We start from the raw sequence: 21,429 nt of genomic DNA on the forward strand, positions 1-21,429 counted from the left end.
AGATAATGCATTAGATCTTATAAAAAAAATTGCTTTGGTATACTGAAAGACTCAACAACCGTTTTCAAGAGAGAAAAATACAATGCTTTTTGTGTTCGCTATTTTTCATTTCATCCTGTTTAGGCCGATACTCTAACACCTGAGGTTCCTTTTAACTCACACTTTAGAAGCTTTTTCGGATACAACCACGAATGGCATCAGATGGTCTTGTAACCATGCGCCCTTGGTATTTGTCCGTTCGGTTCTGTCTCATCCTGTACTTATTGTGGAGTTACATTCGTATAAGTGTAATTTACAAAAAAATGTTTTTTACTGGGATATCCGGATCTAAACATCCGCAAAACTGGGTTACGATAGCGGCTCGGTTATCGCCTTAGCCATTACGAAGAAATCTGCGATTTGAATGAATGATTCAATTTTTACGGTCGGTGCTGCCTATAACATTGCTTAACGAAGTGCAGTGCGTCTACGCTCGGTCTCCTCCTTGCGCATTCTGGGGTAAATTTAGCAGGCGTTTCCGCTGCACCATTACGAGAACTGGTATGCTTCTAGCTTAGATTTCAATAAATCCATTAGAAGCGTGACCAATGAAAATTTGCTTCCATAAACTTTGTTGACTATCGTATAGACTAACGAAGAATATTTAGGACGAATATCTTCCCTTTAAAAGGCAGATTTAGTCTTAGATCGAATACAATAGTATTCGTAGTTCTGAAATTAATTTTTGTAAAGTGAGTAGCTCTCGAGCTACGGAAAAAATGCCAGTTGTGCTTTTTTAGGTCTATAGAAGGCGTTCAACTGTGTGAACAGGAAGGTAGAGGGTTTTTGAAAAACTTCCTTTTTCAGCCTAGATAACACAGCCGTAAATATCTTCGAACCAGACCTAGTTACTTAAGAACAGGTGGTAAAACATCCGAATGGGACTTGTTCTCGTCAAAAAAAAAGAATACGGAGTATTGCGGATTATGAGATCTATTTTCTTTGTGTAAATTAATGATCTCTTAATTTTTTTGATGGCATCAAGATAATACAACTTGTTGATGGTATGTATGATGCATTCTGTATGATGAAGAGACAAAAATATGAAACAACTAACTAAATTGTCCAACGAAAAATGGACGATTGGCTAGGTGCAAACAATTTCTGTCTCAAAACAGGCATCGACTTTGAGATGAATTTTGAAAATACTAATTGAATAAGATATAAACCGAAGTCCTTAAGGAGACAACGGACGAGATAAGAACTCTTGTACGATCATACTACTCAATTCGATGATCCACTCAACCAATAAAAAATGAGTGTGATTGTTTGCTCATAAAACCTATATATACATATATATATTTCCTATATATACATATATATCCATTTGAGAAACCTGTTGCTAATCAATCTTCAAAAAACATCTACTACTTACTGGCTTAATTACACCTCTCATGTGGCATATGTATATCCAAAGCCAATTATAGAAGGACACCATCAGTCTCATAGAAAAGTCGTTAGAAATGTGCTCAGCATGCGATACCTACACAGCACTGATAGAATCTGGCAATCTATGCAAAACGTCTAGCCTTACAGTCCTTACATAGGTAGTACAATGATTTATGAACTAAAAGCAATAAAACTGATCTTAATTCGACAAATCTTAATAATGACTTGACTTAATAATGAATGAATCTTAATAATGACAAATCTAGCCACTGCGTTTGAGGCTAGCCATCAACAAAAGATTAGCACTTCATACAACTGTAAACATAAACACATATCGATCGCAGGTCTTCACGTTACAATTATTTCTATGTTACAAGATTTTGCGTGATATGATAACTATGTAATTTGAACACAGGTTTTCATTTGAAGTTTGGCTCTAGACGAAGTGACGCTGTAAATTTTCTTAACACTTAACCGTAACACGATTCAGTTGAACAAAAGTTTCAGGACTACTTCATTTTCTTTATTGTTTATTTTAGTGTATATATTGAAACTAAATGCAGGGTAATTTGTTTCGTCCCCGTGATAGTGCGAAAAAGGGTTTGCCTACTAAATCTAAGGCACGTAGCGATCTAGATTCAACGCTGGGCGCAGCTACACTGTTTCTCACTGGGAGCTACTAGCCGGCTTAATGACAGTAGCGAATGCAAAACTAAAAACATTTTAACTACACAAATGATCGGTATGGATATGTTTAACCTCCTCTCCACACGAAAAAAATTATTCGTCAAGTCGGTTCAACCTTACACACAAACTGTCCTAAAAAATAATCCAACAGCTCAGCAAAAAATTATCAAAAAAATCAGACATCCATGTTTTGTAGCAGATTATGACACAAACTTACTATTCATGCATTTTATTATTTAGTGAAATATTGTACCTCAAGGATGATTAGATACGGCATTAATTGCCATTTTTTAACACATAAGTTGATTCTGAGTTTATCAATTAATTCCAGCTGGCTGCCGTAGTACAGACCCAACAGGGGTTCGAAAAAACATTTGGCTTACTTTTAAAATGGGATGAGCAACTACATGTTATTCCTGCATCTCTGCATATTTGATCATGTCTTACGTGTCTTTTTAAATGAAGATCATTTTTTGACCCCACAGAAGACAGAGTAATTTGTAAATGTATTACCTGCCTAAGAAATGCTCTGTATCTAAAAAAAAGGTACGGCACTATTTTTATTGCAATATCAAATGTTTTGTTACGAAAGCCAGTAAAGTTTTTTTTTTTTATTGAGTTAATACTCTACGGGTTTTTTGAAACGTCGTTTACAGGCCATTGAACAATCACAGTAGTCTCGAGAATGCTGTTATGAAAATGTACTGAGAGCTGACTTATAAATACACCGCACATCGAGTACAAGTGGTCGCGATCGGTGATGTCGAATATATGCATCCTAGCTGCTCAGTGAAACGAAAAACAGGTCTACTACACTCCATTCATTAAATAGACATAACATTGAGAAATCAGTACCATCTACATACATAACTTATTTTTATAGAAATACTAGAAAGAAAAATACTAACATGTTGATGACAACTCTTACACCATATACCGTTTATTATTTCCGGTTTTTTTTATTAAATACATATAACTATTATACACACATGGAAGCTGTACTTATATAATAGGACGACTGTATAACTTTGCTGTTGTAACTTGCCGTCAATAATATACAGCTTCTACTGCACTCCGCCCTTATCCTCCTGATTCTCGGTTTTTTACTCTTTTCAAACTGATTATTGATACGAGTTCATTCGAATTCGCTGTCCATCGGTTTGTGGTTTTTGGAATTGTGGGTTATCAATTTTGTTTTACTCTTACGTTTCGGAGTGGAGTATATGCTCTGTATTGCTATTTACTGTTCTTGACTCTCTTTTGATCCAAAAAGTATGTAAGTGAAAATGTTGTAAAAAGTCTATAAGTCTTGGTGGTCTTTCCTTTTTTGATGCAGGAACATGAAGGATTCAATAGGGTGTTAAACACTGGGCTGTAAGGGGTCTGGGATATAAGAAGAAAAGCCAGGGGTTGGTCATCGTCACCAGCCACGTCAGTTAACAGGCGACCCAAACAGACGAATGCGTATTTCCTTTGCTATCTTGTGCATAATGATACTTTCATCGTCACTGTAGGCTTCATTGTTGGGGACTAGTGATACGCAACTTGCATTGCTCGTTGAAGACGTTACCCAATATTAAGAATACTATGCTTCGCAGCTCAGTCGTGGCGCGTTTTTGTTATTGAAGAAACTATATCAGGCTGCATTGATACAGGTACCACTAAATTTTAGGCATGTAGACACATTAATTCTGGCTGTTCGTCTTTGAAAAATAGCTACTTTTGTTACCATCCAAGAAATGAGCGCTGGTTATGTTGGTGCAGTTTATAAGGGAAGGCAGATGCTGGTGCAGTGAAGGAATGACGCTAGTAGGGAGCATGACGATCTTGAGTTCAAGAGCCTCGATGATATAATGGTCGCTATTTTATGTGCTCTAAATCTATTATTTGGCATTGTTAACGTTGTCTAAGAACCGACAATAATGTTGTTGATAGGGATATGAATGAGTTTGACGAAAAATCCAATGAATCCCATGATCGCAAAGCCGATGGCAGTGGCAATCGCGATCTTTTTGAATTCTTTTCGGTCAGGTTTCGTGCAGCGTTTCACTAGTCGGACTGAGTCCTTCACGAACTCCTTGCCGGGACGAAGGTAAACCTCGAGCTGGTCCATGACGGGTTCTTGTAGTTTTCTGTTCACCGGACACAAAATGAAAGTATCCTCGAGTCGAACACGACAGTTCTCAAGCTCTATTCCCAATTAACTGCAGTTACGAGGAATACACCACACGGTTTGTCTCCCACTCGATCATGCAGTAATCGCTCAAAGGTCCAGCAGAACACTGGTCGACGCAGGATACAGCAATACAGTTTGCTCTCCGGTCTGCCCAATAACAACGACACACCACAATTAACACGGCACTATACTGACAGAGTGGCCAACAGTAGATGACACGTTGGAACCAAATCACACCCTCTCCCAGCAGAGCCGGGTCGGGAAGGGGGCTATTTAGTTATTTACCTATGCAGAAATCATGTAATCGTCGCCAAACTATTAACTACTAATGATCTGATCAAATGACAGGTCAATATCTACATACTAACCGCACCCTAACGACTGTTTTCATGAGGAATATTTACGACACTCGTCGCCTGTGGAAAATTCAAATATTCCCGCGCTTAACCAAGCTGCATCGAATAATACCATCGATTCTGAGTCATACGGCTGGTCGTTAGGTGAATGATTCTGCTCGTGGGTAAACATCTGATGGTTCTCTCCTATCTGTGAGGCGCCAGGCTCTCAGCTGCCTTACTTTAGTTGTTGATGTGTGCCGCTGCTACAAACGGGTCATGAGGAGAGTTGATTTAGAGTATAGTAACAGCGACAGATAGCCAAAGACAGAGAGCGTGTCGCTAACTGGACTGTAATCTCATCCTAATAGAAGAACTAGTAACGAAAAAGGAGGGAGTTGTTTCTCGATAACTGGATAGTCACCGACTGGGTTGTTGCGGCTCCTGCGGGACTCGAAGAAAGCTAGACGTCGGACCTGCCGTACATCAAAGCGGAATTGCTGTTGCTAGTATTTGTGGTCGTGTGTGATTTAAACTTGACCGTATATGGCTTTATGCTATTCGGCGAACAAACTTTAACTGCGTGTATCTGTGTGAGGTGTCGAAAGGTCGGCTAAAAGCTAGACTAATTGTACTTAGGAAGCTAAAGCTCCGCTGAGAGGAACGGCGATCTCTTTCGTGATCATCTGCGCCTAGAAACTGTGTCACGTAAGTTTTCCTCCGAAGAATTTTCGTCAAGTATCAATTATCGCACGATTAAAGGTCTTGGGTTGATGACACATGTTGCGTACATGACGTAAATCAGAAAAAAACGATTGGTTTGGAGTTCTTGAGGAAATTTTTAGTCGTCATCTTACAATAATATATGTCATAAGCCTATCACCTTTTTCTCAGAAATTTGCTCTATTTCAATAATCTCCGATATCTAGAGAGTACATTGGGTTTTTACATTTGGTGATACATGAAATCAGTGTGTTTAGTTAGTTTAGGAGGACCGATGAATACCTCTAGTCTTAAGCTGTATACAACAATACGACGAAGATGCGCCAGAGAAAAAGTTTACCAGTAAGCTTGATCGCGCACTGAAGATTCTCGAGCGAATCTACAAGCTGCAGAAACAAATGAAGGGAGATCGCAGAAGTAGCTTTGATGGGAGCTAGACGACAGATGCGTCAGCGACGATCTGTTCCATCTTTGAGAGCATATTGAAAATATTGAGCTCAAATATATGTCAGTGACTTCGAGACATTGCAGATCTTCGTGGAATCAAGTACCTGGCGAAGGAAAATTTGAGGAGTCGATGCGACGGATTCGTGAATTAACTTCACGAAGTATCCAGGGATATCAGGTGTCGACAAGAAATCTCAGCTTATTGTTGAGAGGCGAATTCTGCGAAAGGGATCAACCCTGTCCAATCTCCGGGTTAAAGTGCGATCCATAAACAATAATTGACAGGCAGAACAAAGAACGACAACAGGCTCAACAGCAGCGGACCATTCAGTATATTAAAATCCAATGATTTATAAATAGTGGACTCCAGAAGAAATAGAGGACCAGTTAACCTTTGGTGATAGACGAAGTTACCTATACAGGGCAATGGCAATCGTTGCATTTACTCAGTTCGATATAAAACCTATAACTGTAAGCACAATGTAAGTCTAATGTAAGATTTATACGCAGAAAGTTCGTACAACTTATTTAGAGATACCTTAACATCGTACGATCTATTTTAGTTAACTAACGCATTCGAAGTCTACTTGCTAAAAGCTGTAAGTATTCTCTACGCTAAAAGCTGTAAGTATTCTCTACAACTGTAAACATGGGCTCAACTTAAGATACTGACATAGCGGAACTATGTCATATTTTGTGAGAAAACCAAGCATCAATGCAAACGTCGTATACTAGTGAATATATTGTAAATACAACGGATTTGCCACATAAATAGGACATTGGTGATATCACGCACAAGAACTGCAGTGGGTTAGATTAGTGAACCGCCGAAATACGCGGTAAAAACAAGGTGAAATTGCGTTTAAGGAATGACTCTACTGGTGGTGACTTATCAGTTGCCTGGCCAGTTATATCGTGTAATGACGTGGTAGATAAAGCTCAGGTATTTTATCATAGAATTTTAATATGTGCAGGCGTTGACCTAATATAGAGCAAAAAATAGGTCTTCCATTCAGTTCCCATTCAGTGCCGAGGGGCGCTCTCCTGCTTGTCAGCGCAATTAGGTGTTCTTCATTGTTAAATCGACTATACCTCTGTGCTTAATAGAACGTCAATAGTAGATTGATTTAGATGTTGCGCAGTCTTTCGTCGTATATACGATATGTATCTGCGCTTCTGACTCATTCTTGCACCTGGTACAGTCTATATTGCAGCAAGTAATTTAGAGGATAGCTGTTTTGTTGCTTTTTTAAAACGTGCGTTTTATGACCTTAGCAAAAAATGCCCCACATTATCGGGGCCTCTCGAGGTTATGACATTATGTCCTCGAGGTTTAATGAGCGAGACAATAGGTACTGCATTATCAGAAATGCTTACATAGCTATATAAATAGTGGAACTCCCAGCTAAGCGGTAAGTGGATCAAATTCAAATCTTATGTATTTGTTATACTCTAACGCAGTAAACCGATTCGGTTCGATTAATGTCGCTAACAAGACCTGCCTAAATAATTGAACGTTGATAATTGAAAGATACGCGTCCCAATTTGACATGTACACTGGAAATTGTTTTTATAGCCGCAGCTTATAAATAACACCGGCTAAGAATAATAGCAAGTAACTGCCCCTGAACGTGTTTCTACTACAAGTATATCAAATTTCAGCCGAGGACGTACTAAAAAAGTATACAACGTATATATAGGGTAAACTCAGTTTGATGGCCCTACTCAGCGGATATTACCCAGGCTAGTACCCTATTTGAACAAGCTTCAATACAATGCCTTGTGGCACGATAAAACGTCTTGTGGCATGCTGAAATATTACTTACCCGCACCCATATAATAAACTACAGGACCCTTTTGCTTTTAGTTGTGCTGTAATAAAAAGAAACGCTATGTTTTCACCAGCATGAGTAACTGAATAGAATCTGCTCAATGCTTCATGGTTAGCTGACGTAAATTGTAGGCGCAGTAAGTCAAAACACAATGCCTTTTGCTAGCGTTTAAAACATCCATATTGAAATTCGTATTATATAATGCACCTTAACCTCAGAAATGTGTGTGCGAGTTCTTTGTTTTGAAACATACACAACGCTACAAACCTGCTTAATTAAGTATCTTGAGAGAAGAAATAACTGCAGCTCCAAGTCAAGTAATGAAGATCTCAATATGTAATCGGTATCGAGTCGAAACAGGTACTACAAAGAACTAATTATCGCTTCTGTGAAGCACGTGACTATCTGATCCCACCACACTGAACGCGCCAGTGCAAAACGTAGGCACTTTTTTTGCAGCCATCTTCAGGCGTCAAAATTTACGGAATCTCCGAAATTATGGATGTCTAGCATAGCAATGAGTTGTATAGAACAACGCTTGGGCGACAATTTCATAATTTCCCTTGCAAGTGCTGAGTCACATGAAACACCGTGATAACATACTTTGGTGTGTTTCAGTTTAAATGATGATCCGGCCACACGAAAGTAGCGTGTATTCAAAAGTGCCGGGCTAATCCTTATTACTCCAGATTGTCCTATAATAACTACTACGCAATATGAAAAGCGTACCCGTCGATATCTAAAGAGATAGATGACTAGTATACCTGTGAATTTGAGCCGCTGGTCAAAATTAAACTAGGATACCTGAGTATAGTAAACTGCGTGTAGCTCTTAAATGATAAGTGGAAGGATCAAAGCTGATGGAAGTGTTAAAAGACATAGCACAAATGAATCGCTCGTATTATTTGTCTCTTGGTCTTTTACAGTCAATAGACTTGTGTAGCAGCCTAAAGTGAAGCATACGAATTTTGAATAACTTAAAAAAGGCTTCTCTAGTTTAATCCGGCTTTGATTTGAGCATCAATTCGGATTCGATTCTCTTCGGGTACTTCCATTAGATATCCAATTATTTATATATATTATCCAAACAGAGCGATTGTTCTAATATAACAATCGCTGTATTTGTTAGCTAGTATTTTATTGCTCGACAACACTGCAGTGACTGGGTTAACATCTATACCGAAGTTCAAGAAAGAGCCCAATCGAATTGAACGATGCGTCGGTGCGCGTGTTGTCAGTGGGAGAATACTGCGTATCGACGTGTTGACCTTCGGCGATTCGCCCGTAGAGACGATCTTTTCTTAACTTTAGTTCTCTTAACTTGATTCTTGCATAAGCTGTACAGATTTAAGTCGGATGGCTGGCCTTAAACCAACAATACCCATGGTAAGTTCACAGTCGGAGACGTCGCTAGCTGAACTATCCTTCGATTATGCATTCAATCCAATACGAAGTTCTATTCAATTTGAATGACATTGAATTTTCAGTAAACCGTTTTACGAACGACAAATGTGGTAACTTTCTCACAGAGAGGTGACAAAAAAGATTGATACTCTAATACAGTCCTTATGCACTCAAAAGTTCAATGCGTATTTAGGAATGGGTATCGCAGTAAGAGGATTTCTTGTTGAATGAGAAATCATTCGCAATTATAAGCTACGCGGAACAGTAACGAGTGTTAAACTGTTAGCTCGATTATAATTAGTGATACGATTAGTTTGAATGCGCGAAAGCGTTCGATTAACCTATGAGAAGTGTACGGGCATCTACTTTTAACAAGTTCAGGATGAACGAATGGTTATCCTTACGTTTTGTTTGCACTTGCAATTGCTGTGGGAATTGATTTCACGAATACATTTATTTCGTGTGCTAGACGTACAGTGTATATACGTTAACAATATTGTAGCAATTAAATTGTATCTAGAAAGTTATTGGAGGCCCTGTAAGAGTTGTTGACCCACACTATCGATAATGATAATTATTTTTGCATCCATTATTTGATACACAAAATACGTGTCTATGTCCTGTGAGTCGAAAAACGATCGCACTATATATCAAGGTGATGTGAAGCTAACTTATCGTCCGCAGGCTGCTTGCAAAAAGCGTTACAATCAGTTCAGGTAGTATGTACAGGTCGTGGCAGATTTGATGCAAAAACATGTCCGGGCGAGTCGTTCCGTCTCAAGTAAGTCGCCAAAAGGTTTTTGAAGCAATTATACCGATGGCAGTGAGAACGTTTGATTAGAACTTTTCTTTCATTTTGAGATGGTAGCGGGAAATTATCATTAACCTCCATGACCATTCAATTTTCCAAATATAGCTGGATTAGTGCTTCGAATGACTAACAATTAATGCGTATCAATCCGCCAACTTGTATTTATGTTGATACAGATGGACATTTTCTATGTATTGCTTTGATCTACTTTAAAACATTTTTGTAAGTATTAAAGGCTCTCAGCGACACTATTGTCACAAGGGGCATGATTGTTTGTGGCATGGCGAGAACAAATTTCGAATACACTCTTAAGATGAAACTGCAATGATACTTAGGCTGATCGAGCCTAATTGTATGATTATTTGAAACCTAAATAATCTTAAGTCTCGGCCAGAAGTTACACCTGGGACCTCATGGTTGTGAGCGTTATACATTATGCCGCCGGTGAAAGTAAAAATGATTCGAAGAGAGCGCGGTATGGTAGAACTGGTTAGTTACACTCGATCTCAAATCCAACAGCTTCGGGGAGTTGCAAGGCGAACTATCATGGCGCCACATTGTTAAAACCAATTATGGTGATAATGGAAGTGATACCGATGGCCAGGGATATAGGCCGTATAAGCTGGCATAAAGATGATAATATCGTTTTACAAAGACCACTAGTTCCCTGACGTTTTGCAGATGGTACGTACCTTAACACCGTCAAATCGTTCAAACTCATTGAATACTTGCTAAAACAATAATCAATATTACTGTAAGTGAAGTAAAGAATACCCGGCCCATTGTTACGGCAACATGCATTTCAGCTCATTCTATTATGCTGATTACAATTTTGTGCCCTGTACATTATGGATTTGGTTTAAGCAATGGACCATCTCTCACAGTAAGACCAATAACGAAGCAGAACTGTAGGCAGAGAACCAGGAACCTAGCTTTTCATCCCACTTATCAGGGTTCTTTAAAAGGTTGGTTCTTATCGATTCTTCTTAAAACTAAGTATGTATTTTAGCAAATATACTTCGATTAGCTCGATTCGACCTAGTTCTTGATCACAGGCTCTTTGTCTGCCTAATTGAGGCCTACAAATACTATGGTTTTGATCTGACATTTGATTCATAATTGTCGCGACCTACCAACAGGACCTACTGATGTGCTGTACCTTTAATCGAGCAAATCGTCATATATAAATGTTTAGCTTTATGAGTGCAGGCATTGTTTCCCGCAGTACCTGCAATTTTGGTATCAATTTTGATACCTGAACACCGCTTGGATGCGAATGCCGACTGGACTCGAAATCTGATGATACTGCGTAGAAGTATTTCGATAGATAAAGGCGCGTTTTTACCGATTAAAGTTTAGTTCTATTGCACCGTATAGGTATTTGTAAAGCTGTTACGATTCGTCATTGAAATTATCATATAGACTGCCAAAAATTAAAAACACGATACTTTATTAAAGCCCTACGTCTTAAGATGTACCAATTGGGGGTTTACTCAACTGAGAATTATTACAGTGGTATTGCGAAATGAAATTTTACTAGCGAATGCATAAACAATGTGTGGTTCAGAGAAATAAATAAGAGAAGGACCATTCGTTCAACAAAGGTGGATGAATTTTGGAAATTGCCGCATCCATTACGGTAGTTATTCCAACTGACTTGTTGGCACTTTCAGCTGCATTTTCATGTGTTAGTTACCGAAAATTTGAGTTTTCGCATACTATGCTGAACTGCAAATGGCGATATGCGAAAATGCTACCAGCCACAACTCCTATTTCAGTGGTACAAATGTTTGGTAAGATAGTGTCAAATGTGCACATTTCTAAATTTACTATGGCAAAAGCTCTGCGGATAGATAAGTGTCTCGGATAGAAATGTGCGACTTCCTGCCACATGGTATTTAATTATCTCGTTGTATAATACACTTAACCTGTGTGTAAATATTAACTAATTAGCTACGCATTATTTAGTAAGTAATCCATTATTTGTTATTTATTGTCTTATTAAACAGAATGGCGAGCCTATACCCATCGCTCGAGGACATGAAAGTCGATCAAATGATGCGCGCCCAGGACATGTACACAAATACAGCGCCTACGGGTAAGTTAGGGCGTGGAGTACACAATAATTATACAGGAACTACGGCCTTCGAGAAATATTTGCTCGCCTTTCCAATCGTGAATTGAAACTAATTGTATCACCAGTAGGATATTAGTGCCTGTGATCTTCGCTTAAGTTACCAAGATCGTGCTTCATTCAATGAACATGAGTTCAATCAACAAGCGCAACAAAACTTGACAGAACTGGGTGAATATGCACAATATATATACGCCTGTCCTAATTGCTCAAGAAGCAATAACACATGTTATCAGTGCTAAATCTATGCTGTCAGTTCATACGTTTTTATCGTTTTAAGTTCTCAATCGACACTTTAGCAACATGGCTATACACTGGTAAATCTTTCGGATTTCACGTCCAGTATTTGGACCGCTAGGCACTACTTCGGGCAGCTTGTTCTCTAAGTACGAAACCGAAGTGCCTCCACGCCTAGCTTCGAACTTAAATAACTGCGTGTTTCTAAGTTTATGGAGCAAATATTCTATCATTATGCTATCATCTATACGGCGGCACTGTCAGCAGCAGCAATGACAATAATAACGGCAACACTTATTTTTACTAATTTGATATACTTTTCCTGACAGCTCCGCCCCCTTCGTACTCGTCCACCCCGGTACCTGAGTCTCGATTAAGCCTTTATCCCGCTCTCGATGACTACATGGGGTTTTCTCTGCAGACGCTGGCCCTACCAACACTTCCTGCTCAAGCGACCTCGACGGACATGATCGTTTCGTCGGCTGGAGGAAAAAGTCTTGTTGCCCCACTTTCGGGACAGAGCATGGGTCTATATCGAGGCCAAGTCACCCACGGTGTCCGAGAAGTTATTCTTTGCAAGGACCTTAGAGGAAAGGTTAACAGATATACTAATTTAGCCATATTTTTAGATAGTGCTGATGCTTCTAAAAGTGTTAATATGCTATTTTCTTTGAAGGTTTTTTGTATTGTTTATTATTTCCCACTTGGACCATTAATGTTCACTAAGCATAGCTCACAGTCCTGCTGTTTTCTCTTATTCTTTTTTCATTGACACTTTTTACTGAATAATAATCTGGGTTTTATATTCTATGTGCGTTGGCGTTTAGGTTGGACTTCGTCTCGAAGCAGTGAATAAAGGCGTATTTATCATTCTGGTTGAAAAGGGCACCCCCGCTGCAATGGCCGGTCTTAGATTTGGAGACCAACTACTCAGCGTCAATGACGAGGTGAAGAAATAAACAGAGCGAAGCTCCCATTGTGATTTGCTGTACATAGATCAGATCATTAAATCGGTTAAGCCTTTCTGATTCGTAATAGCCGCGCCGAGGATGTCAATTGATAACTAACCGTTACACTTTATATCGGACTTTTTATGAAGTACGTTGCCGGCTATAGTCTAAAACAGGTTCATGAAACCATTCGAAAGGCACAAGGGGACCACATCTCGGTGGCGGTTCGTGATCGTCCGTTCGAGCGCACAGTCACAATGCTGAAAGACAGTAATGGATATTGTGGTTTTGACTTCAAGGACGGAAAAATCAATACACTTGTCAAAGACTCGTCCGCAGCTAGGAACGGTCTACTAATTAATCACCAACTTCTCGAGGTTTGTGTGCAATCTGGTTTTGAAGCAACCAGTTTCTGAAGATCGCAAAAATATATTAGGCATACTATTTATGGGGCACGCATATTATATATTAATTTAAAAAAACTTAAAACTTAAAAAAAATTAAAAAAAGGTCTCTGCTGCAAGGTGGAATCATTGAAAAAATAATTTACTTAATATAAATATCTTGAGACATATACATGTTTCTCAGTGTATTATATATATATATATATATATATATATATATATATATATATATATATATATATAAAAAAGCTTATAATATATTTTTTGTATTGTGATTCGTTTAGGTGAACGGGCAGAACGTCGTCGGTATGAAGGACTCTCTTGTTAAGGACTTGATTCGGGCCTCCCCTCAAACCGTCACGGTTACAATGATGCCCTCGATAATCTTCGAACATCTCGTCAAGTAGTCAGTATTCTAACATTAATTAATTAACATATTATATTAACAAATGATATATTACATGTGTGTGCATTGTTATGAACTATCTCAACATAAACATAAATTCACATTGAATATTTATTTTCAGCACGTCCGGTGGCCTGCTCAAAAAGCTGATGGACCGCAGCGTCCCTGAGTGCTAGTCAGTTTTCGATACCAACACGACTACTGTACTCTTTGACTCGCTGCATTATCCGCATTTCTGGTGATTCTTATTTAGTCACACCATAATTGAATGACTATGATTTTGCCTATTGCTATATTGATACTGTATGTGTCGAAAGAACAACTCGTAGATTCGTTACTATATAAACTCACTTGCAGCCGCAGTTACTTTCGGGAGAAGGACAAGTAAGCTGATCAGTATTATTATTTCTTAAGGCGTCATAAAAGTTCTTAGATTTCCTCTGATTAAGCACAGAGTGAAAGGTATTGCTGTGAAAAAGCTGAACATTTTGAACGCACCGGCCTTGAGGACTGCTTGGCGTTTCAAACTTCTGCATAGCTATATGATATAACTTATTTTGGCCACCTATTCTTAGGCATTGATCACTAAGTGTGGTATCGCAGAGTATTTGTGTTGCGCGCGCATCGTGAGATACTGTAACTAAAATGGTTTGTAATGCTGGCAATAACGCCAGTATCTTCCATATATTGTTATGTTATATTGTGCTCAGCCGCTAATTTTTGTTCATCCTTTCGATGGTGAGTATGATACATGTACTGGAACGTCCTATAATACTGTCTCTCAAATAGAGACAGTCGGTATTTGACAAAGACTAGATAGGTTTGCATTGGTTACGCTGTAAGGTCATGTCTTTAATGCTCACGAAAGAGTAAGGAATAAAGCATTAAACAATAATGAGAAAAAATATTCCACCGTAATGCATAAAAATAAATAATGATAGAAACAATGCGCTGTAATAGAAGTTCTCTACGTCATCAAATTATATCAGGCGATGCTCAGAAAAAGGTGGGTGATTATTCGGATCTAACATAACAAATACGAAACAAACAAGCCGCAGTAGTAATTAAGAGAACAACTGCTTGCGACAAGTCGGATTCCGCAGTGAGGAGAAAATAAATCTAACTATACTAACATTGAGTTGACTGATTACTGTTTTAAATGCTTATTGTGAGACTAAAATTGCAGCAGTGTCTCAGACTTGTGTGAACTTAAACAAGATATGATTTTAAAGAGCATTCCCACAGTCTGAACTTTTTCTTTGCTTTGTTTGAAATATGCATGAAAAAAGTACGTAAGAATATATATGTCAAAAACATGCCTGCCTTTTTTAGCCACATACTTTTTCGTCGTTAAAACAAGATTGGTTGCGAAGTTAATGGATCATATTTGCGCTACTAAGCATTAAGATTATATCAAAACAATATGCATTATAGAGATCAGTTCACTTAGCCCACCACACTCACCAATAATGCGCTATTATTGGTTACAATGCGCTCGAAGTGCATAGTAGGGCTGCTGTGGAAAAAGCCCCGCATCCCGAAATTAATAGATAGCCTTATCAGTACAATACGAACGAATATGGTTCTACTTTGAATTCTACAAAGCGCCAGCCTAAATGATGAATATGTAAGAAAAGGTGCTCTCTTCTCTTTTTTCTTGCTGGTGATTATCGTGTATATTAATGTCCATCTGTAGACGGAATTCGAAATACCGCCACGTCTATCTTTGACATTTCATCCAGATATTTCCTTTGCGAGTTACGGATGCCTATGGAAGAATCACTCATAAATAAATTGAGCTAAGTTAATTCAAATTCGATAGTTGTGATGTCAGTGGGACCTCGGTGATCCACCTACAAACTGTAGAATGTTGGGTTTCGTCTACTTTGATGACTGCTTAATCAAGTTCTTGAGTACTGAAATTCATTTACTCGAAATATCCATGGGCGTAGGTGTTCTAAGGCTGGCCCTGAGTTTTTCAAAACCGATTGCGCAATTATGTTTTTCACGAGTAGTCAGCAAAACTGTTGCTTGATACGATGACCGTGTTAGTTGCCGAAAGAAAAAGCAACTAATACGTTATAGTGAATAGATACATTAAAATGTAGACGCTGGTGTCTCATAGTTCTGTTGCTTGTTAAGGATGTTACTGATCGACCTCTTAATTGTATTGACGTTTCAAGGCTGAGGTGACCTTGGTGAGGTGGCTGAATGTTACTTTAGCGAGTACTTCGTTTTCGCAACCAAATGAGTGCTGGATACAGTACTGGATAAAGTTAATAATATCGCAATGACTTTGCAACAGTATGCAGCGTGAATACAAGACTTAGTAGGACACATGTCAGATATATGCCCGTTTCTGGACTCCAACAGTCGAAGCCCTGAATTTCGCTACCGTAAACTAGCTGAATATGGAAACTAAATAAACACAAGCTTAACATATGATCACAATATATTATCATCGAAGTTTTAGTTATCACTGAGATACAACTTTGTACAAATGTCCCAGCCGGCTGATATGGATAGTTTGCTATCAGACCTGCCAATGGAGCTTCCAAGTAGACTTCTGCACCGGATGCGAAATAGACGGGTTTGTGACGTCGGCTTCAGGTTTAGAACATTACAATATGCTCGTAGCTAATTTTTAAGGCTGGAATCGATTAAAACCACTTTATTAGCATGATGTCCTAGTAATGACCTGTTCTTACGATGTGGTAAAACGACCATTCACATGAGAGTATTTTTAAGAAACAGCTTTGAGAAATAGAGATACTAATGAACTGAAGCTTCTTAAGAAAAGCATATAATGAATCAATATTACTTCCGAGATGCTAATTAAAAATGCTAAGTAAAAAAAAAATCTAAAAATTTAGGATCGATCTTGGTGAAAAAGCGTGCAACCATTAAAACCAATTTGGTCTAGCTGTCCATAGGCCTTTACAGACGCAGACTAAACGATATCAAGTGGTTTTATATGGTGTGATTTAGCACATAAAATTGACAATTAGCAGATAAAGACGTCAAAACTCTCACTAATGAAAACAGAAAACACAATTAAGAAAATCCGACGAAGGCGGTACACTAGTTGTGTAGGAAGGTTATGCAAGGGTACATGACAAATCGTGTTTCGTTTCAGCCTATGCTAGTGGTGCGATTTGACCTTTTCTCATGGGGAAGAAGACCTATGTTTTTCAAAATAGAATTTGGCGGTTTTTCAGAACGTCTCAAGCGGGACCTCAATCAAGACTACTATTGCTCGTCTCAGGTTTATCTAACTCTTCAGTACTGTTTCCATTGTCGATAGTTTGATACAGCTGATAGTTTTCCTATAGTGAGTTTATTGAGTATAAATTAATATGGATATATATTGACACTTGCTGTTTCCATGTCAAGAGATATCGGCCGACTCCTTTGTAATCTTTTGTTTGCAACAAGATGTGTTTACCGTTCTATATCGCTGAGTACTTTCCACTACGGACGCCTGCCGGTGAAAGTGATTGGCATATCAAAACAATCTCCGACCGTTTCGTTGACGCGGTAGTAGTTGCGGCTGCCGCTTCAACAACAGCACATCCCTTTTTTTATGACAAACACCCGCACATCACCTACCGGACAGCCCTTTCTCATTGGACGCTTGCTCTTTCTTCAAGCTTATCATCTTAAGTATAGCCGTTACGGCGAAAAGCTACTCGTTGGGATACGCCACCTCGTCATCCACTTTATGTCTAATAGTGATTTAATAGGCTGCATGAACTGGTTTGTCAGTCTGCCTTTTTGCCGCCATGCACCAAATGGTGATCGCGTTTTTGGTATTGCTGGCATTTGCCGGCTTTGGTAATGCGTACAAGTTGCATCGAGGCAGGCCGTACCATAAATATGGTATGCTTGGAGAGCCAAAATTCGACAACTCGACTAGTTTTTACGGAGAGCCTGAAATTCTGTGGATCACGCAGCGTCTCGATAATTTCAATCCTGCCGATCGTCGGACATGGAAGCAGCGTTATATGGTCAATGCTAAGTTCTACAAAACGGGCGGACCCGTTTTTCTACTACTGGGCGGCGAAGGTGAGGCTTCAGCAAAATGGCTATCAGCGCCATCGCACGTGATGATTATGGCGCAGAAATACGGAGCTCTCGTCTTCCAGCTTGAGCATCGTTTCTATGGCAAAAGTCGACCGACTACTGATTTAACAACGTCAAATCTCGCCTACCTCTCTAGCGACCAGGCACTGGCTGACGCGGCGGCGTTTCGCAATTCGATAACAGTTTCGAAACAACTTGATCAGAATGCTCGTTGGGTAGTATTTGGTGGTTCGTATTCGGGTTCGTTAGCCGCGTGGTTTAAACTGAAGTACCCACATCTCGCGGTTGGAGCTGTGGCGTCGTCAGCTCCGATGGTAGCACTTATAAACTTTGTCGACTATATTCGCGTTGTGCGTGATTCACTTGGTCCGGATTGTAGTACCAAGGTTAAGGCCGGCTTCGCCCACCTGGAGAAACTTGCCGCGCGTCGTGAAAAATGGGCCATTATTGATGGTCAATTCAAGACCTGTGTTCCGTTCGACGCGTTTAACCAGTTGAACATGCAGAACTTTTTTCAGACCATGGCCGGGCTTTTTGAAGGTGTTGTCCAATACAACAAGGACGAACGTATCAGCGGGCCAAGTAACATCACCATCGATACGGTATGTGATCTCATGATGAGTAACGAACCTTTTGACGGTCTTGTAGCTGTAAACGATCTGATATTACAGAGCAACAACGAGACCTGTCTAGATTATGACTACGATAAGTTCGTCCGATCAATGCGCAACGTCAGTTACGATGCACGTTCAGGAGAAGGTGGACGCCAATGGATGTACCAAACCTGTGTAGAGTTTGGTTTTTTCCAAAGTTCAGATGCTAAGGACCAACCGTTTGGTCAACAGTTCCCGGTTCAGTTATTCATCCAGCAGTGCCGTGATATTTTTGACGATTTCTTCGATAACGCAATGCTTAACAGAGCTATCTTCCGCACGAATACCCAGTACGGCGGCATATACCCTCAGCTGAGCAATGTCACGTTCCCGAATGGATCGATTGACCCGTGGCACACCTTAAGCATTCTAGAGAACCTCTCGGACAGCGTGACGGCAAACTACATTGTTGGAACAGCTCACTGCGCCGATATGTATCCGCCGGCAGCCACTGATGCTAATACATTAACACAGGCCCGAACAAAGATCGAACACGAAGTGGCCAAATGGCTGCAGCAATAAGTTTAGCAATTGAAAAAGAACTAACGTTTTAATTTCGTATGTATCATGGAAATAAATCTGGCAATAGTACATTGCCGCATTAAATCACCTGTACTTTGTTTTTCGTCGATGCTACGGGTGACTATACGGAAAATGCCTAGTTCACATCAGTATAGTTAGTCTAGGCAGATGATGTTTTCGATAAGTAGGCTATTTTTTTTTATAACTGTAAGTAATTTTGTTTACAAACAATAGTAAACGAGAATTGCATTTGTAATACTTAGTCTTTGTAAATACTAATAAATGATTCGAGTTTACTTGAACCGTTAGCCATTCCATAACCACTAACTAATATTAAAGTTGACAGCAAGAATATATTGAGGTAAGATCTGTCGTCATTATAATAATATCTAAACACGACATTTTCGTGACTTTTATTCGGTGTCTTTTAACTGTACAGTGGCCCAAATACAAGTTTCTACTTACTATATAGGCCATGTGGCGTTAGCACGGACAATAATTCAAGGCGTATTTAATAAAAGAATCACATCATGTTCTTTCACAGTGCTTGGCACTGTATACCACATTGTATCGAAGGGCTACCAAGGCGAAATCGTATAGATTTAGTGTATGAGGCTGTCACAAGTGAATCCGACAAAGAATTAACATGAGCATCACGCAGATTTTTCCTTCAGACGAGCCATAATTCGGTTATCATTAGTGCTTCTATTTCTTTCTACTACTCGAACATAACAAACGCCCTTGAGTAGAGCGCTGGTCCTGCGAAATTGTTATTTTATACTGTGCCTATCCTTAGACCTACAGCAGTACAGAGGCCATTTCTGATTATTACGTGTGAACTTCCAAATGGAATACGCATTTACGTTTAACGCCTATGCTTTTCAATTGGACTCAGTTGAATGAGGAGATGGCCGTCCTCGCATTTGAAAGCTAAATCAGCAAGAAACAACAATAACAAGAGCGAACACGACCATTACGTGTCTTATGGTAACGTTTTTAGCTCTGGAACGATCTCAAGCTCGGACTTTTTGAAGAAGGAGATTCACTTGTGACAGCCTCATACACTAAATCTATACGATTTCGCCTTGGTAGCCCTTCGATGCAATGTGGTATACAGTGCCAAGCACTGTGAAAGAACATGATGTGATTCTTTTATTAAATACGCCTTGAATAATTGTCCGTGCTAACGCCACATGGCCTATATAGTAAGTAGAAACTTGTATTTGGGCCACTGTACAGTTAAAAGACACTGAATAAAAGTCATATGAAAATGTCGTGTTTAGATAAAAATAATGATATTGAAAAAGCAATTAACAACTCGATATAGATCAAAATCGTATTGACCTTAGCAGATTATGATTATCTGAGTACAATTGGATATGCGGGTGTGGCAAGCTTGGCCTTTATGTAGCGTAGCCATTGCTATTTGGCTTGTTGTCGTAGTCGTGCGGGTTAGACGAATACTGCGATAATGAGCAGTAGACCGCACGTAATGAGCCTATTATGAAATCATCGCCGTTGGGCAGCCTGATGCTGCTAAGATCTGGTACTAGCATGAACTCGTTGATTTTTGCACTGGCGAATGACCTCGTTGACAGCAGCCACTGCGATCACAACGGTTTCAAGTCATGCAGACGGTAAATACAGCCGTGGGAAATGAAGCAGTGATTTTTAAAGATTAGCTGGGTTGAACAGCGCTTGGATAGCTCCGACCCTTCAGATGTGCGCCGATGGCGGAAGTGAATCTACTCTCATCATCGTTCTTTTGTTGGGAGTATAGCACGTAGTGTTATGGCCACCAGCGTGGCTCGCAGTAGTGCTTATGACTAAAAGATACAACGCTGTAGTATTTCCGATTACATTGGCCTAACACAGACATGTCCAAGACTAACCTTCGCCTTTTACCGGGTCATCAAGCGCCGGCTGAATTGCGCGAATGCGTACGGCCATAATGAGACAACGAGCTGTTGATTTCTTTGGGGGCTTGTACGCGGGGTCGTTGGGGCGTGCCTTAGGTACTAGCATCCTCTGCGTTAATGGTATCTATTATTGATGCTCTCGATTTTTTCCGAGAAGTCGGCTAAGCTGGGGAACAAATCTGTCGTCGTGAAACAAACGTCTTTTTATCGTTGAGATGATGATTCGTTATCCAAGCGATTATTTGGGGATTACCAAGAAAGTTAAGACTTACTCACCG

The 21,429-nt window shown here is 39.6% G+C and overlaps 3 protein-coding genes across 5 annotated transcripts; 2 read left to right on the forward strand and 1 right to left on the reverse strand.

Annotated features, from left to right (window-relative positions):
* Window positions 1-3,026: 3,026 nt before the first annotated feature.
* On the reverse strand, window positions 3,027-4,498 carry LOC147753203 (protein transport protein Sec61 subunit gamma). The gene has a single exon (XM_086969093.1). The coding sequence runs from the start codon at window positions 4,226-4,228 to the stop codon at window positions 4,022-4,024; it is 207 nt and encodes a 68-aa protein (XP_086825219.1). The 5' UTR covers window positions 4,229-4,498; the 3' UTR covers window positions 3,027-4,021.
* A 338-nt stretch (window positions 4,499-4,836) lies between these two features.
* On the forward strand, window positions 4,837-15,112 carry LOC111262387 (syntenin-1). Of its 3 annotated transcripts, none has more exons than XM_022836607.2 (7): window positions 4,837-5,334; window positions 11,853-11,941; window positions 12,544-12,809; window positions 13,042-13,161; window positions 13,314-13,541; window positions 13,853-13,974; window positions 14,096-15,112. In XM_022836607.2, the coding sequence occupies exons 2-7, from the start codon at window positions 11,854-11,856 to the stop codon at window positions 14,148-14,150; spliced, it is 879 nt and encodes a 292-aa protein (XP_022692342.1). In that variant the 5' UTR covers window positions 4,837-5,334; window position 11,853; the 3' UTR covers window positions 14,151-15,112. The 3 variants fall into 3 exon arrangements, with proteins under 3 accessions (XP_022692342.1, XP_022692344.1, XP_022692343.1); XM_022836609.2 differs by lacking the exon at window positions 4,837-5,334 and adding an exon at window positions 10,455-10,527; XM_022836608.2 differs by lacking the exon at window positions 4,837-5,334 and adding an exon at window positions 10,709-10,808.
* Window positions 15,113-17,649: 2,537 nt separating this feature from the next.
* Window positions 17,650-19,319, forward strand: LOC111262386 (putative serine protease K12H4.7). Its single transcript, XM_022836605.2, has one exon. The coding sequence runs from the start codon at window positions 17,757-17,759 to the stop codon at window positions 19,230-19,232; it is 1,476 nt and encodes a 491-aa protein (XP_022692340.1). The 5' UTR covers window positions 17,650-17,756; the 3' UTR covers window positions 19,233-19,319.
* Window positions 19,320-21,429: the final 2,110 nt, after the last annotated feature.

The sequence above is a fragment of the Varroa jacobsoni genome, unplaced genomic scaffold (assembly GCF_002532875.2).
Source record: "Varroa jacobsoni isolate VJ856 unplaced genomic scaffold, vjacob_1.0 scaffold_657, whole genome shotgun sequence".
Lineage (NCBI taxonomy): Eukaryota > Metazoa > Arthropoda > Arachnida > Mesostigmata > Varroidae > Varroa > Varroa jacobsoni.